General features: G+C 53.7%; 2 protein-coding genes across 2 annotated transcripts; both read right to left on the bottom strand.

The window, feature by feature from the left end:
- Window positions 1-1,410: 1,410 nt before the first annotated feature.
- Window positions 1,411-6,397, bottom strand: LOC100715981 (paired immunoglobulin-like type 2 receptor alpha). The gene is made up of 3 exons (XM_063234212.1): window positions 6,203-6,397; window positions 5,499-5,888; window positions 1,411-3,359 (listed from the first exon to the last, which is right to left on the bottom strand). The coding sequence occupies exons 1-3, from the start codon at window positions 6,252-6,254 to the stop codon at window positions 3,160-3,162; spliced, it is 642 nt and encodes a 213-aa protein (XP_063090282.1). The 5' UTR covers window positions 6,255-6,397; the 3' UTR covers window positions 1,411-3,159.
- A 7,060-nt stretch (window positions 6,398-13,457) lies between these two features.
- Window positions 13,458-16,219, bottom strand: Pvrig (PVR related immunoglobulin domain containing). Its single transcript, XM_013152518.3, has 5 exons — window positions 14,881-16,219; window positions 14,440-14,790; window positions 14,236-14,359; window positions 14,111-14,159; window positions 13,458-14,012 (listed from the first exon to the last, which is right to left on the bottom strand). The coding sequence occupies exons 1-5, from the start codon at window positions 14,927-14,929 to the stop codon at window positions 13,728-13,730; spliced, it is 858 nt and encodes a 285-aa protein (XP_013007972.2). The 5' UTR covers window positions 14,930-16,219; the 3' UTR covers window positions 13,458-13,727.
- Window positions 16,220-16,928: the final 709 nt, after the last annotated feature.

Genomic DNA, 16,928 nt, shown 5'->3' with positions numbered 1-16,928 from the left:
GTGTTTCTCCAGGAAAAGCTAAATGGCCTATCTGGGTGCCAGTATGTGCTGTCCAGCTGTATCATGGGCCCAAGCGAAGGAAAGGAGTTGATCCTACCTCTCAAGAAGCTGATGCTCAGTCCTTGGAGACCATGCCACAACCCATAGAAAAAGATGAAGCTAGAACAAACCTTCAGTAACCCAAGATGCCCAGGAGATAGTAACCAAAAATAAAAAAGGTCCAAATAGATGATAGAAGTACATGCTAAGTCCTATGCCAAAAATATGTTAATTATAGGTAAGGTTTTGTCTCTTTCAAATCTTTGATAAGAGATCTCTGCTAACTGACCTGCAACAAATGTGACTAGTCTATTTAAAATTACAAATTCTACAATTGTAAAACTTTTGTGTAATTCAATTTGGCTAAAATATAGTTGAGTTCAGTCTGATTGTGAAAGATGTTTGTACATCTGTCTGTGTATCTGTTTGTCTGTTTGTCCAGTCTGGTAAGCTGTTGCTGGAAGTCACTGAGCTAGTGATCGCTTACACGTTTGGAGCCAATAGCACAAGTGCCCTACAGGAGTGTCCAGGTGGCATGGGGTGCTTGAGAAATGCCTTGAGGGCATGGGGTGCTGGAGGTGACAGGTGTTCCAACCCCTAGGACACGGGGTGTAAGAAGTCAGCTAGTTCAGCAAAGGGGTGTGAAATAGCCCCCAGGAACTTGGAGAGTTTCTGTGGACACAGACAACTCTGTGTTTGTTTCTGCATCTGTTTGAATCTGTACAGATTGTCCATGTTTGTCCATTTGTCTGTCTGTGAACAACTGTTGTTTTTATTTTGACCTCAACAATTTTCTTTTTTCCTTTTTCTTTGGCGTTTATAGATCATTTAATCAAGGTTTATTTGAGTTACAGAATTACAACACATGCTTCCTCCTGGGCTCCCAGTGAGTCAAAATGATGCTAAAGTCAGTTGTGTAAATGTAATGTACATTGTTAATTATCGTAATTTGAGTCTCTCATGTTCAAAACTAGTATCTTAAATGTTATGATTGGAGTTTTCTTAAGAAAAAATTACTATAAAAATGATTAAACAAAGATCCCTTGGGGTTGGGATTGTTGGACAGGACTTCAATTGATGAATGAAAAAGTGGCCACCTGGTGACATTTTACCAGCTCTGGTTCATTGATTGGAGGCCCCGATGATCTCCATGGCCTTATGGGAGATACCCCCAACTAAAGTTATATAAACATTATTGCAATATGTTCACATTGGTCATCATTAAAAGAAATAATACAAAAGGTTTTTGATTTTAAAAATGCCCATAGAAAGATTTTCATATGATTATGACAAATGATTATTGCTAACCTCATTGTGTATTCATATATTTAAGCCTCCAGATGTACAGGTCTTTAAAAATATAAAAACAGATTGTTTATAGTGACAAACTTTTATTTCAGATTTAGACTTCTGCCTCTAAGAACTGCTTATGAGATGTACATTGTACTAAAGGTCAACAAGTTAGATAAAGGCTTTTATGTGTTAGATAGGGATGACAGACCAGAAAGGGGATACCTTCTGTTTTAAAAAAATGCAAATTGAAGTGTGTTTAAAACAAATGTCATCATGATTCTCATGTTATAACATCAGGTATGGTTTTGATTTCTAATTTTCTATATAAAATATGTACTTGTTAACATTCTACAGGTATTCAAATGTTAAAACATCCATGGTTGTTAAAAAATAACGGTTCTATTTTATGTTGTAAGATGTTTGATATTTAGATAAGATAATAATGTCTCTAACTACATTGTACTGTTGTCAATCCTTTCTTCTGGATGTTCAACAACTGAGGTATAGAGACCAATAATTGGAGAGACAGATGGGCTAGGAGGACAGCCAATGTTTTCTGGCCCTCGCCCTCCAAGGTCAGTGAGGACCCAGGACACTAGAGAACCTCTGCTGTGTCATCCTATACTCGGTGAGTCCCTGGTCTTTGATCAAGAATACTGTGAGACCACTGAGGAAAGTGGTCATCGGTGTGTGGTTTGCCTAAGGAGAGTCACCAGGAGCAAAAATCTCCCAAGCTTTCACAGAAAGCAACTTAGTCAAGCAATGGCTCTGACTCATCTCAACGGCTGACACTGACAGAAGAACTAAGAGGTTCTATAGCTGGTTCCAAGGTTCTTGAGGAGACCTAACTGACCTTGATAGATTAAAAAAAATTGATTGTATTTAAAACAGGTCTCACCTTACCTTGGTCTTGACCATCTTGCAGAAAATGTACAACTAACTAGAGGTATATAAAACAATGCTAAAGTAATAGGTTATAAAAGAAACTCAAATCACTAATATCTTTTGGCAATTGCCAGCTATGCTGGTAGCTGATTACTGTCACAGATTAATGGACTGCACAAGATTTCAATTGAGGAATGAAGGGATTTAAAATCTTTGGACTGCACTTAAAATAAAAAGATCTACAGAGCTCTCTAAACACAGCTCCTCCAGCTTCAACTGAGGACCCCTCCTGTGCAACAACAAAACAAAGAGGGATATGTAGGGAATCTTTGAAGCTGAAGATTGATCACATGTGTGGGGCTAAAGCAAGGTCAGCCCAGAAAAAAACAGAAAGACCAAAACAAGCTATGGAAACAAGTTGTTCCAGCACCAAGAAGGCAAGGGGCCCAGGCCTGCCAAGCAATGGGTTGCTAGGCAGAGGGCTGAAATTGCCATCATCTTCCCCAGTATATATATACAGGTGCTGCAGTGGTTGAACAGTTCCTTCCTCCCATCAGGAGGAAAAGGGCTCCACCTGACCCCAGCTTTGTCTTTTCTTTATTTTTCTCATTGTGGTCCTTAACCCCAAGAACTTCAGGAGCCGCATTGGGTTGTGGCAGGAAAGGACGTGGAAGGCTGTCCAAGTCTTTCTTGCATCATCAGTGACAAGTACGTGTTTTTGTCCATGTATGTTACTGAGATGTATTACAGTGGTGAATTCCACACTGAGAAGCCTGCTTACTGGAGATTCCCAAGCACAGGGCTCAGAGCCCGACTCTGTGGCTTTGAGGGGAGCCCAGCCTGCATCTGCCCTTTGAGGAAGCATCTTTGTGATTGTGATGTGGTTCTCTGAGAAACACCCATGTGGGAATCTTGATGAGCTGAGCCCAGGACCTAAACCCTTCACTTCTCCTTACACCTGAGGAAGATCATCAGTGCCACAAGTGGGGTTAGGAGCACCACAGTGGCCACTGTCACCCCAATGATAGCTCCCAAATTGAGGGACCATGATTCTGAGGTCCTCTTGCCCTCTGTGACCTTGAGTCGAGCTGTGGTGGCTTCGGAGCTGCTGCTGCTGGAATTCTGTGTTGTGATCTTGGCAGCTGGAGAGAGATGAGAAATAATCAGATCCTTCCAGGAGGGGCTAGGATTTCTGGGTGAAAGTGTCACAACTTGTTCCCTAGTTTAGGAGAATGTGGGCACAAGACCAGCTCTCAGAATTTCATACAGACAGGGAGTAACAAGGAGAAAGGCTTCCAGTGCAGACCACCTGGGTTACCTCCTGGTTCTTTACCACTTTTCAGTGATGCTCCTCAGACACTTGTTTCATCCCTTAGTAATGGGTATAAGGAAATCACAGGACTCAAAATTATAGAATTTTTGTAAACATATATAACAGTCAATCCGTTCATTTTAACTCTCTAGAAAGGTACTGTTCAGTGGCCCTAGCTTCATTCATTTGGTAGACAGCTATCATAACCAACTCAAAAACTTTTTCAGCTTCCTAAATGGAAACTGTGCTCAGTTCCACAATTTTCTGTTCTCTTCTCAGGGCAAAACCAAAAATGAAACAAACAGAAAGCTCACAGCACCTCTGACTGAAGCAGAGCAAAGAGAAAGGAATGAATCATGAGGGCAGCAGTGAGGGGGGACAGGACGCAGAAGCCTCTCAGGAAAGGGCTGGTGGGGCTGCCCGCGGGGTGCCCCGCAGCACAGAGCCAGGGTGGTCCTGCTGAACTCAGGCTGGGGCTGTGCTACACTCTGCCCAGCCAGAGGCTGAGGCAGGCAGTGTTTTCCACAAGGGGGCAGCAAGAGCCCACCAGGATAGAGAGGAGCCACTTATCACAGGCCCCTGCTGAGCACTGGAGCCACGTGATTATAAAACTTGATCTGATAGTCGGTTTTCTAAATAATTCCTTACCGCCTCCTAATGCAGCAAAGCCCCACGGCCCCACTGCTCCTTAGATGGGCAAACCCAGGCTCAGTGCCCACAGCCCTGCAGTGCGCTGAGGGAGGGCCTGGCAGGGCTGCACAGGCTCCATTAGCTTAGTAAGGGGGCTCAGGGGAGCAGTGCGTGAGGTCCTGTGGCCAAAAGAGCGGGTTCTGCCGGGGGCCTGTTCCTCTCCAGAACTATCTACAGGAGGAGTGTGGCTGGTGGCAGGTGCTCATGCAGCCAGCCTCAGTTTCCCTCTCGGTGTGGTGACCGTGACAGTGGCCTACTGAGACTGCAGGGTCACGCAGGAGGTGAGTTGGGCAATGCTCTCGGTTTCCTGCCAGGAGGAGCTGCTGCCCCTGCTGCTGAGGAGCAGCTTCCAAAGGAACAAAGAGGAAGATGGGAAGGGAGATCATAGTTCAGTGGGGGGGGGGGGGGAACGACACGGGACGACACGCTGTGACTGGAGGAGCCTGGGGCTTGGTGGGGGAGAAAAGTGGGGACTGGAATGGTGTGAGCAGTGTGGAGGGAGGCAGGAAAATCTGGAGTAGGAGCAGGAGAGAAAAGGCTGGGGCAGGGACCCTTGAGGTTGAATTCTGGGGAGCAGAAGTGGGGGGGGGTAGGGAGGCTGGGAACCTAGGTGAGATGGTCACCGGGGCACTGAAGCAGCGAGGCCATGCACTGGGCACCTCTGGAGTGTTCTGGGCTGAGCACGGGAATGGGAGACACAAAAGTTACGGTGCTGTAGCCAGGAGTGGTGGTACACACCTGTGAGCTCAGCACTCAAGGGGCAGAGGCAGGAGGACTGTCAAGAGTTCGAGGCCAACCAGGGCTACACAGTGAGTTCAGCTCAACTACATGGTGAGACCCTGTCTCAAAAGTCCAATAGAACAAAACAAAAGAAAACAGAACAAAAAGTTATGGTGGCAAACTGGGCCAAGACTCAGGACAGGGGAAGAAGTCACATCCTGGAAAAATCACACTGGATGTCACAGGTGAGGGCAGGTAGCTGGCAGGGCAGCGGTGCCAGCTTGCAGCAGAGGGAGGGGAATGGGGAGTCTGGTGAGGCCCAGGCTGGGGAGGTGGGGCTGGATCCCAAAGGACAAAGAGGGGCAAGGTCAGGGAACACAGCTGAGTTTGGGGACAATTATGGGGAAGAGAAAAGGTAAAAGAAGGAGAGGGGAGAGGCAGGGAGGAGCGTCAGGAGGGGTGGAGCCTGAGGTGACAGCCAGGGGTCCTGACAGCAGAGGTGGGAGAGAAGTGGAAGCCACCACAGGAGACAGAGGAGCCTGGACTGGCGCGGGCTCACCGGGGGTGATGCTGACTCTGGTCCCCTGGATGGCCTGCCACTTCTTTATGCCTTCCCTCTGTGTCTTCAGCTGGACTCGGCAGAAGTACACGTTCTCATCCTCTTTCCGCAGCTTCTGGATTCTGAGGGAGCCAGACTGCTGGTTCTCTGTCCAGTTCAGGGAGAGCCAGTCCCTGAAATCCTCATGGGTGAAGAGTGGGCTTGTGTTGTAGAAAAATTCCCCATAGAAGTGGTACCGTCTCCAGGACAGTTTCACTTGGGGATTCCTGGCCAAGGTCCAGGGGTGGTAGAAGGAGAAGGGGATTTCAAGGGAGCCACCGATGGCAGCAGAGAGGTTTTTTGGCTGAGTAACCCCATAGGAGAGTTCTCTGCTGGATCTGGCTGAGTTAGCTGGAAGAGGCGGGAGGAGAGAGGTCGAAGGCACTGAGGACGCAGAGGGCACCTCAGGCCCTCAGCACCTGCATCCACAGGCAGTCATGCAGCAGATGGCAGGACTGTCCCTCTGGCCTGACGTCCTTCTCCAGGCTCGGGGAGGACAGCAGGCATGGGGGGGAGTACAGCGCCCTGTGCAGCAGCCCTGTGGGGAGGGGAGGGACCTGGCTCCCCCCACAGACCCTCTGCCAGTGCCCACTGGGCCACTCCTCTTCCCGTTGGCCCCTCCTGGGTGTGCTCAGAGCCCCTGGCAGGGCTGTCTCTTCACTCACCAGCTTGCAGGGACACTGCAGGCAGCCAGAGCAGCAGCAGGACCCAGCCCATGGCCTGCTCTCCTCCAGGGTGTGAGCCAGCAGAGCCACCAAGGCAGACAGCAGGGCTCTGGGGACTCAGGAGAGGGGAGAGCTGGGTAGGGAAGTCTGGAGAGCCAGGGCCAGCTCCTGCTGAGGACTGAGGGAGGGCGTGGTCAGCCCATCTCCACCCTGTGGCCAGCACTTCCCCTGTCCATCAGACTTCTTCTTTCCCTGCATTGCTGAAGGCGTCCCCTGTGCACAGTGTCAAGGTAGCCTGCCCTCTGTCCCCAGGCTCCTCTTCCACTGAGAGACATGGAGCAGAGCTGGGCCTCCTGGGCCTCCTCACTCACCTGACTCCCCCGGGCCACTTGTTGGGTGGGTGCTGCGCAGCTGCCTCTCTGGGTCTCTTAACTCTTTCGTGTGGCTCTGTTTCCTTTCTTCATGCCCTCCCACCTCATCCTGGGTCCCTCTGTCTCTTTTCCCTTAGGTTCTCTGAGTGTCTCCCAGTCTGCCTGTCTGTAGAGGCAGGAAAGGGGCTGCCACCCACCTGGGCCCTGTCGGGGGCAGGAGAGATGCTGTGAGTATTTTCCTGGCTGTGTGCAGGACTCAGCTTCACAGAGGATGAGGACAGTGATGGTGGGGCTCACCCGTCCTCAGTCCCCAACCTTGCACCAGGCCCCAGGGCTGTTCTTTATCCCCTCCGGGCCTAACAGGGGCTCTGCACTCCACAGGCAGTACCAAGCCGTGGTGACCCTCCTTGCCCCCAGATGTTTTCTTAGCTGTAAATCCCTATCATCTCTGATGTTCTGATGTGACTGATCTAGTCACCCAGGGAGTGACTCTCAAAAAATATATACCTCCCTGCATGAGGTCCCCTCTGTCCCTGGAGAGATGGAAACCAAGTCTCACAGCAGCTTTGGTCCAGGAAACATAACTGTTGTCATGTGTGGTTTCTAGGTCTGCACCTCCTTTCCTGCTGAATCCTCAATTGTGTCACAGCCCTGGTGGTGGTGGGTCCTCCAAAGCTGGATTTTTGTAAATCTCCTTAGACGGACCTCTGAAAGCTGTGAGTCCTCTGACCAATCCAAAGCCTTCTTGGTCGGGCAGGTGACACGGGCTCAGAGAAACCATGAGTCCCCGTTACTCAGGCCCTGGGTCCTCTCCAAAAGGGGTCACTTCCGGCCTGTGAGCAGTGCAGGATGGTGACTGATTGGAGACAGAGGCGTTGGGGGCCCTCGGGGCTGTTCTTTGGAGAGCTCTGCCCGTCCCTCCTCAGGAGGCTTTAGGCGCCTGTTGCTGAGGGACCGTGGGGGCAGGGAGGGAGGCAGGACTGCACCAGAAGAATCTGCATCAGCCTCCTCGAGGTGGCGCTAGTGGGACCGTTTCCGTTTCTTCAGCTTGTGTCTCACTGTCATGGAAGCAGCCTCTTCCTCACTTCCCCCAGACCTTCGGGGCAGCACCTGGCCCCTCTGCCTCTACCTCCTCACTTATGTGTTCATGGGTCCTGTGACCTGAGCCTGGCTCCAAACGTCCATTGGTTCATTCTCAGCTTCACACTATTTTCTGTGCACCCTGGCAGCTCCATCCTACCCTCGGGGACACTGAGACAGGGAGTCTTGGGGTTGCTTTGTCCCACATGTCGAGGTGGAATGGTGTGACCATGTGAGGTCCGTGGGCTGCTCCTGCTGTTTCCCCAGCAGAGTTAAAGGGCACGGACATCAGCCTGGCCCCTCCCGGGGAGGAGGAAGAACTGCAGTCTTGCCGGGACCGCAGAAGTGCACCATCGCACCCCACTTGTTTTACTTCTGCGTTCTTATTTCCTGCATCCTTGAAGTCCTGTATCTGTGAACACTTTTAACTTTGCAAAAGCACATCCCTCCCAAGGCAAGACAGTTTACAAAGTTTTAAGTCACTGGGCAGCTTCCACTGGGACATCCCTGGCGTTGGGTGAAGGGTGCCATGAGCCTGGGGGCTCCCCTTTCCAGCCTGTGAGCCTGAGATCGGCCCCCTCACAGGGAGCCTGGCTCTGTGAGTCTCCGAGATGCCTCATTTGATTTCCAGCTTTGCCTTCTTTCTGGAGCATCTCCCGTGGAGGTGCTGTGTTTCCCTTCTGACACTCTCTGGGCCCTCCATGGGAGGCTCAGGCTTCTCAGTGGAAACTCTGATTGGCACCTTGTCACCCATTCCCTGGGATATGCTCCTGCCCCAGTCTTCCAGCTCAGGGAATGGCACCTGCCCCACCTTAGACTGGAAAATGGGGGGAAACCTTGAGTGCTCACCCTGTCTCCCTTCAGCCAGGGAGAGCTCTGCTTCTAAAACATATTTTGGATCCATCCACTTCTTTCCCTCCGTATTCCACCATCCTCTGCATACTCCCCCTTAGCTGTAAATCCATCCAGGACACCCTGGAGTCTTGCAGGACTCCCTGCTTTTATCCACACTCCCACCCCAACTCACATAGCCTACTTTGCCCCACAGCCAGTATGGTCTTTTAACAAAGTAGATCTGTTCACTTTACTGCTCTGCATAAAACCTGCAAAGGGTGACACTGTGCCTGTAATGAAATCCTCACCTGTCCATGGCCCTTCCATCCCTCTCACCCACTGCATCCCCCTGCTTTGCTCACCTTCCTTCACACACACTGACTTTTCTGAGACCATGGCAATGCATACTCTTTCAAGCCCCAGGGCCTTTGCACAGCCCTTTCCCTGCCTGCAATTCTCTCCTCACTGTATTTGCCTGGAGTCCTCTCTCTCATCCCAAGGCCTGTGTGGAGCTCCATCAGCTCAGCATCACTCCTTCCCAATACATCCAGGTTTTTCCCCAGGAACATTTCTCAAACTGTTCATCTTTTTATTCACCTTCTCCGTCTAACGCAGAAGGTAAAGGTCCTGATTTGTTCACCTTTGTAGTTCCAGGAAGCCAGAGATTCTTTCTGAAGGAATGAAATGAGGAAATGAAAGAATGGAGGCTGGGTTTGGAGATGCACGCCTGTAATCCCACCACTTGGGAGGCTCAGGGAGGAGGATCTCTGTGAGTTCAAGGCCAGCCTGGGCTACAAAGTGAGTTGAAGGCCAGCCTGCCCTGCACTGTGAAATCCTGTCAGAAAAAAAGAGAAAAAGAAAAAGAAAAGGGAAGGGGGGAGGAGAGGAGAAAGTGTGGGAACGAGGAAGTGGTGGGAAGGAGGCGACAGGTCCCAAAGGCCAGGGTGGCGGGCGCTTACTCCTTTCCCTTTGGTGCCTGTGTGCAGAGTACCCTTCCTGCCGATTGTCTAAGGATATGGGACAGGTTGGTGGCTTCTTTCTGTCCTCACCCCATGCTTCTTCCTCCCTGGCCTGACACACCCTGGCTGTAGCTCTCTCCAGTCCCATCAGTTTCATGTCAGAGACAGAGAGCACCTCGCACTGGACCTCACGGTCAGGAGCAGTTCTGCCTGCTGGGACCCCGGGGCGCAGGGAGGGAGGCCACGGAGGGCGGAGGAGCAAGGCCGAGGTCTCCAGGCCCTGGATCTCCTGCCGCCCAGCCTGTCCTCAGTGGGACTGCTTCATCGGAGGCTCAGGCCTGTGGCTCCGTCCTTCCGGATGGAGGTGGAGCTCAGGCCTTCCGGATGGAGGTGGAGCCTTCAGAGTTCCCACAGGTCCCCACCACTTCTCCAGTCAGCCCCTCTTTCTGGGCGAGGTGGTCCATTTCTGCGACTGAAGTCATGCTCTTTCTACAGGAATGCCTCATGTCGCTGCGCCCCATTCTGCAGAGCTTGGCTGGAGCCTGAGGTTTGGCAGCCTCCCATCCCAGGCCTAGGCTAAGTAACTTAATTCCAAATGGGTTTGTCTGTGTTCTGGGGACAGGGCCACATCCCATGGTTTCTTTCTGGGAGAGTGAGGCAGAGGCTCCCATCTCCACTGGCCCTCCTTGCCCCGCCCGCCTGGTCATGGCCTCCCTGGTCCTGCTGGCTGAGCACATGCCCTGGGTGGATTTGGGTTTTGCATGTCCCAGCCTGTCACACCCTGTCAGCACTGTGACATCTCCTGGCCACCTTGTGAGTTGGGGGTAGGGCACAGGGCTGAAGTTGAGGCCTGGAGGACAGTGCACTGGGCAATGGTGGGGACCCCCAGAGTGACTGTCTATCCACCAGCCTCTGAATCCAAGAGTGTGTTCCTGCCACTGGCCTCCTGGAGACACCTGTGGTTGGAGGCAGGAAGTTGAGGGGACTGGCACAGGCTATCGGCAGCTGAGGGGCTATAGCTGTGCATGTGATAGGGATTGACCATTGTGACTCAGAGGGTAGGATGGGGCTGGGCTGTGGCCCATCCTCTCAGAATGGGTGGGAAAGGAGGGTGGGTGACTGAGCCAGAGGTCACCCGGGCTGGGTGCCAGTGGCTGGGGACAGGGAGCAGACAGTGATTGGGGAGCAGGCCTGAGTAGTATGGGGACTGGGGACATCTCTGGAGCAGGGTCAGGGGAGTGAGGAAGAAGAGCTGGGGCTGCTAGGGGCAGCAGGCAGGCGAGCCAGTTCTCCATCGTGCCTTGGAGAAGAGCAGCTGGCTGTCAAGGAACAGTCCTTGGTGATGGCCAGGGGAGATCTAGGGGCCAACTTGGTCCTGGTCTCCAGAAAGGCCCTAGGCCAGCCCAGTGGCGAGGGTAGGCAGGCGCTTTGCAGCCCAGGTTGCAGATGCAGGGGGTCACTCTGTCTATTCCCACTCTCAGCATCTCCACCTCCAGAGCTGTCCCTGCCACAGCCAGCTCCTTGGGCTCACACACTCTGGCCCTCCAGGGACAGTCTGGGGCCTCTTCACTGGTGTCAGCTACCACAGCTGACTAGAGCCTCTGCCCACTGTAAGACCCTGTCTCAAAAAAAAAAAAAAATCACTAAGTTGCCCAACTGGGCTCAAACTTGAGATCCTCCTGCCTCAAGCTTTCCAGACTGCTGAGTTTACAGGCCTGAGCCACCACTCCTGGCTTAAGCCTCACTGTGAGCCTTGTCTGGTCTTGAGTTCAGTCTCCTGCCCTTCCCCTAAGGCCCTTTTGTTTCCCTGCTCTGTGACCCTCTGTGGGTTCCCCTCTCCTTCCCAGGCAGGGGCTGCTCCTAAATAAGCCAGTCCAAGCAGCGGTGCCCAGTACCCTTCCAGGGAGCCTTCCTGCTCCTGAGACCTGTCACCTGTGTGTACCCAGGGGGTGAAGAAAGCCTCTGAGGTTAGCCAGGTCACACAACTACGATTGACCCAGGGGGCTAGGCCTAGGTCTTGTCATCTGAAACCTTCTGGATATCGTGGGTCCACCCTGGATGCTGGGCAGCTAGAGGGAGAGGAAACAGATCTGAGGGATCAGTTCTGTCTTCTTGGTAAGCTCTTTGTCTCAGGCCTCAAATTTCCGCACATGCTGAACAGACAGTCCTAAAAAAGAGGCTTGTAGCTAGGAGTGGTGGTACAGGCCTATAAACTCAGCACTCTGGAAAGCTGAGGCAGGAGGATCTCAAGTTGGATCCCAGTCTGGGCAACTTAGTGACTTTTTTTTTTTTGAGTTGGGATCTCACTATGTAGTGCAGGCTGGCCTTGAACTCAGTCTGTAGTCCAGGCTGGCCTTGAGCTCATGGTGCTCTTCCTGCGTCAGCCTCCCAAGTGCTGGGACTACAAGTGTGTACCACTATACCCAGTTAGTGACTTAGCAATTTGACAAGGCCCTGCCTCAAAAGAAAAAATGAAAAAGGAGCTGGAGATGTAGCTCAGTGCAAACTCCCTGGGTTCATTCCTCAGTACTGAAACAAACAAACAAAAAACCTTAGAGGGTTGCAGAATCAGGCCTGTGGCCCAGCTGCACCTCAGAGCACTGGGCAGCCCAGCTCTGCTCTGGGCACCCTTCTGTCTGCTGCTGGTTCTGGCACTCAGGCTGGGCAGTAGGGAGCCAATGGCTAAAGGAGACTTTCTGGGTCCCTGTGTTAGATTTGCTGTATCACAGGCAGCGGCTGGCTGTGTCCTCCTAAATGAGTGGGAGCATGATCAGGAGATGGGATGTTTCTCTATTCTATGATGGCCCAGGGACATACAGAGAAGCAAAGGTTTCTGGGGGTCTCTCAGCCTTCACCAGAGACACTGCAAGTTCATTGCCCCACACTCCTGTGCTGGGTTCAGACGAGACCCTGAAGAGCTGAGTCCCAGTCTGCTCTCTCCTGCCCTGGCCTGCTTCCCTGGACTTCCTCAGGGGGCTTGTAGCATCCTCCTCTTCCCTCCCTTGAGCCTCTATCCCTGGAGGGAGGGCTGACCAGGCTTGGGCTGAGGGCATCTCGAAGGTGGAGGTGAGTACTGGCTAAGCCAGGCAGCCCCAAGCATCCCTGAAGACCCCTCTGCTTGGGTGCAGTGTGGAGCCAGAAGCTGTGTGGGCTGGTCCTGGGAAGGCCCCCTGAGAGCAGGTCTGAGTGGGAGGAGAGTGCTGGGTAGTTCCGTGTTGGACTCAGCCTCTAGCTAGGTTCTCCTGAGCCGGGCAGAGGAGGCTAGCAGTGCCACTGTCCAGAGGCTCCCTGCAGTCTCACAAAGCCCAAGGGACACTCTGCTAGTGTCACTCACTCCATGAACCTATTATTTTCCCAAAGAGTCTCAAACTCACAGGGCCCTCACTATTGTCCCCTGTGGCAAAGTCTGAGGAACCTGAGGGTGCCTGACTCAAGCACAGAGCAGTCTGGCACTTGGATGGGATAGCTGGCAGTCGACACCTGCAAGGACCTCTCTGTCTGCCCCTGGTAGCCCACAGGGAGCAGCGCCTAGTGCCTTAGTAGTGGAGAGGAGCCAAGGGGAGCAGCTGTGAGATTTGAGGAGGGTCTCATTGTCACTCTGAATCCCAAGTCTGTGGGAGAGGACAGTAGAGCCCCATTTCAGGCCATCCTGCCCAGCCCACAGGGACCTCTCTTTTCGGGGGAGCCCCAGCTGCCCCTGCTGCTGTCCCAGGAGAGCAGCCATGCAGCGCAACTTGAGTAGAACCATCAAACCTCCAACCCCATCTTCTCACCTCCGGCATCTCTCAGCAAGGCCTGCAGGGCTGGGAAATCCCCTGGCCAGTGCTGCCTCTCCAGTCCCAAAGGCCCAGGAACCCCCCAGGAGGTGCAGAGGGAGACCGGAGACTGGGTTCTTGACCCAGGGCCAAGCTGAGGGCCTCAGGTTCTAAGCAGCCTTCTGCCCCCCAGGGGTTGGATCTGTCTCTCAATGCTTAATCTCTCAAAGTAGAAAATTCCCAGCCCAGACCCAAGACCAAGACCAAGGAACTGATTTATTGACTTAGTTATTGGCATCGCCTGGCAGGTTGGGGATGCGTGCAAAACAACTAGTCACACAGGATGAGGCTTCGTTCGTCACTGTGTGCGCTCACACCGGTGTCCACACTGACCACATCCCCACGTGCTTGGGCACACTTACTGGCGGCCTTGGGCCAAAACAAGACAGAGGGTGCCAGCACAGGAAGTCTCAGAGACCTGAGATGGGAAACAGCCGAGTGGACGTCCGTCCGGTAGTCTGCACTGTCAGACTTCCAAGTACACATCTGTGGCCTCAGAGAGCGGAGAAGGGGTGAGGCTGGCATCTGTGTGGGGAGGCTCTGCTCCTGCCCCAGCATAGAGTCCGTTCTCAACATACACAAAGCTGCTGAGTTCAGGGAGCAGTGAGGAGGCCTGGGGGGCATGCACTTGGGATTGGCGTGCAGGAAGGTCAGGGACTGGTGCCCACTGGGATAGTCGCTGGTGGAGATGGGCCGAGTCCAGAGCTGCTGGGCAGAAGGTGGGGGTGGGGTAGGAGAGGTGGAGAGCAGCCTTTGGAGGAAGGGAGGAGGGAGAAAAAGAGGCCACATGAGACTTCTCTGCTGGCCCGGTTCCACCCACACCCCTACCCTGCCACCTATCCTTATCACCTGGGCCTGGTTGCTGGCAAGGGAGTGGCGCTGAAGCTTAGAAATGGACCTGAGAGAGACAGAAGCAGTCAGAGGCAGCGCACAGGTACCCCTGGCCTGGGCACTTTGACGGGGTCCAGTCTTACCAATGCCTCCTCCGGCGCAGGTGGTGCAGGACAAAGATGAAACCAAACAGAAGGACCCCTGTGGGCCCCAAGATCCCAGCCAGGTCTGCCTGCAGAATGCGGGCTGGGGTTGGGGCAGGAAGCCCTGGAGACAGACGGAGGTGTCAGACCCAAGTAGCCAGGCTCAAGACCCTCCCTGATCCCTTCCCCTCTCTCCAGCCCCACCTTGGTCTGAGCTGGCTGGAGGGTCCCCGCAGGTCTCATGGGAGCCTTCGGGGAAGGAAACAAACTGGCAGCAGAAGGTGGTGTTGGCCTGGGGGCTTTGCCCCTCAGCCCCCTCCAGGATGAGGGAGACACTGCTTTTGTTTAACCAGCGGGCCTGGCTGGCGGGAGCCCACTGACGAACCCCAAGTTCTGGGTGCAGCACAGCCAGCGTGGTTCTTCTGGTAACATTTGACCCCCACCAGCTCACGGTCACCAGGGAGATGAAGCCAGACCCTTGGAAGCCACAGTGGACAGTGAAGGACAGGAGCTTGGTGGCCACCATCTGCACTTGCACCCACACGGCGGGGGTTCCTGAGGAACAGGGCAGGAAGGCTGAGGGGCAGCGTCTGTCCCCACACTCCCTGCCCCACAGCCTCTGCCTCTCTCTGCCTCCTCACTCACCTGCACAGATGCAGAGGGTCAGCAGCGACCAGAGCAGGGCTGGGGCCATCACTCCAGCAAGGCCCAGGCGCTGGTGGCCGCAGGCAAGATCCTCTGTGTGCCGTTGTTGTCCCCGCAGGAAGTGTTGGTGTTAGCAGCAGGCTCCCCACAGCCCACCTCTACTTCCTTCTCTCTGACCTACAGGTAGAAACACAGGCGGACAGAGCTCCCCCTTAAAGTGGCAGTGATAGGTCTCGCTTTGTTCCCAAGGGCTGTGCTTCTTGGGGTGACGGCTCCACCAGAGCACCGGGTGCCAGCTGAAAAACAGCTCCTTTCTGGGGAGGGAGGACACCTGGCTGCTCAGGAGGAAGGAGCCCTGACCCTTCCGCCCACCCCTGCCTGCTCAGGAGGAGGGAACATGAGTGGACTCAGGAACAGGAAGACCCTGTAAGCAACAAAGCCAGCAGGAGGCCGTGGAGAGCAGGCCCAGCGTGATCCAGCACACATCTGAGGTGGCCTCTGACACTATTCCAGTCAGCCGTTCCACGTTTAAATCTGTCACTTGGCCCGTATCTGTGGCGTGTGGCACGGGCATAGCTCCTGAATGCCCACACTAAGCTCCCCGCCCTTGTCCTCTAGGCCCATTGTACCCACTGCCAGCTGCTCAGGCCGAAAGCAGACGCCTGTGGTCTTTTGTCACCTCTACCCATCAGGATGTTCTGCTGGCTTCCTGTGCCGACCAACTGACATCTATTATACTCCCATCGCCACCACCATCTTCTTCACATCATTTGTCTGGAAGCAGCAGATACTAAAGAACTCGCCTCACATTCCCCACACGCCTTGGTTTAGTGCAGCTGTCACCTCTGGGAAGCTCAGTCACACGGGCATTGCCCCCTCCCCACCCACAGCCCCAGGGCCCTCACATCAAGGCCCTCCTCGGCCTGGCCCCGCCTCCCTGCCTGGCGTCCCTCCTCTTCTTGCCTCTTTGCTGAGTTTGGAGGTGACACGGAGGAACAGGCTGATCTTGGCCTGGAAAGATGTGGAAAGAGACCCCTTGAGGCCGTTAAGGCCTCTACCACAAGTTCTGCCTTTTCTTCCCACAGAGGTTGGCTCCAAGTCATGTCCTGTGGATGTCCCTCCACAGAGCGCCACTGCTACCCATGTAGTGACGGGTATCAGAGCCCTGCCATCACCCTAAGGACTATTTGCATGCAGGGGTGGTGGGAACTGAAGAGCTGGCCCAGTCCTGGGTTGTCTGTTAAGTTCTGACTTGCTGTGTCAAAAATGAGCGTTGGAGGACAGAGGATGTGGCTTAGCGCCCCGCACTTGCCTAGCATGCGTGAGGCTCTGGGTTCCTTCCTCAGTCCTGAAAGGAAAAAAAAAAAATGAAATTAAAGAAGCATTCATCGCGTCCAAATCTGCGGTGTTCACTAAGTCAATTTGGCTCTCAGGCAACTGTCACCTCATGCGTTCCCAGGCCTGCTGAGCCAGCCTTCATAGCACCTAACCAACAGGGCCTCTGAGCATCTGCCCCACGGGGCCTTGTCTGTCTGTCCCTCTGTCCTTCTCAGGGCCCACAGCCTCTGCCTGCACATGTGTCACCTTGTGCGCTCCTGTGTCCACTGGGCAGGTGTGAGACCTGAGCAGAGCTGACTCACTTCAGAGTGGCCCAGCCTGGCCAAGTGGGCACCGGTCTCCTAGAGCACTTGGGGCTGCTGGCCATAGCCTGTCCAGTCGGGAAGACTCTGCCTCTCACCTATGCAGCTCCTACTTCCTCCGCAACCCCACCACCTCCAGCAAGCTGTCTCAGCATGAGCACTTCCTTCCCGGACAACCTAGTGCCCCAGGAGGGCAGGGCTGCCACAGCCAGACTCTCCGCAAATGTGGGCAGGGGCCGGGCCTGGGCGCCTGCACAGGGTGATGCTAAGCCCGGCAGGAAGAGTCTCCATTTTTGATTAATAGCTGCACAAAGTACAGACAGGGAGCTTAGAATTTATTCATGAAATTAAAAGTCATGGCACAAAGGTCTCGCCAAGATTCTCAGTGTTTCTTCAATTTTGTAAACC

Source organism: Cavia porcellus, unplaced genomic scaffold (genome assembly GCF_034190915.1).
Source record: "Cavia porcellus strain 051 isolate PalLab524CR breed Dunkin Hartley unplaced genomic scaffold, mCavPor4.1 scaffold_23, whole genome shotgun sequence".
In the NCBI taxonomy this organism is placed as follows: Eukaryota; Metazoa; Chordata; class Mammalia; order Rodentia; family Caviidae; genus Cavia; species Cavia porcellus.
Note: the sequence above shows the minus strand (reverse complement) of the source record. Positions and strands in the feature narration are given on the sequence as shown.

Excerpts from the sequence above, each read along its gene's own strand:
- LOC100715981 (XM_063234212.1), bottom strand. The coding sequence starts at position 6,254 with ATGGGCTGGGTCCTGCTGCTGCTCTGGCTGCCTGCAGTGTCCCTGCAA. Across the intron at positions 5,889-6,202 it reads TGCAGTGTCCCTGCAAGCTG|CTAACTCAGCCAGATCCAGC; the intron begins GTGAGTGAAGAG and ends CGCCTCTTCCAG. Across the intron at positions 3,360-5,498 it reads CAGAGTCAGCATCACCCCCG|CTGCCAAGATCACAACACAG; the intron begins GTGAGCCCGCGC and ends ATCTCTCTCCAG.
- Pvrig (XM_013152518.3), bottom strand. The coding sequence starts at position 14,929 with ATGGCCCCAGCCCTGCTCTGGTCGCTGCTGACCCTCTGCATCTGTGCA. Across the intron at positions 14,791-14,880 it reads GACCCTCTGCATCTGTGCAG|GAACCCCCGCCGTGTGGGTG; the intron begins GTGAGTGAGGAG and ends CCTGTTCCTCAG. Across the intron at positions 14,160-14,235 it reads CTGCGCCGGAGGAGGCATTG|GTCCATTTCTAAGCTTCAGC; the intron begins GTAAGACTGGAC and ends TGTCTCTCTCAG.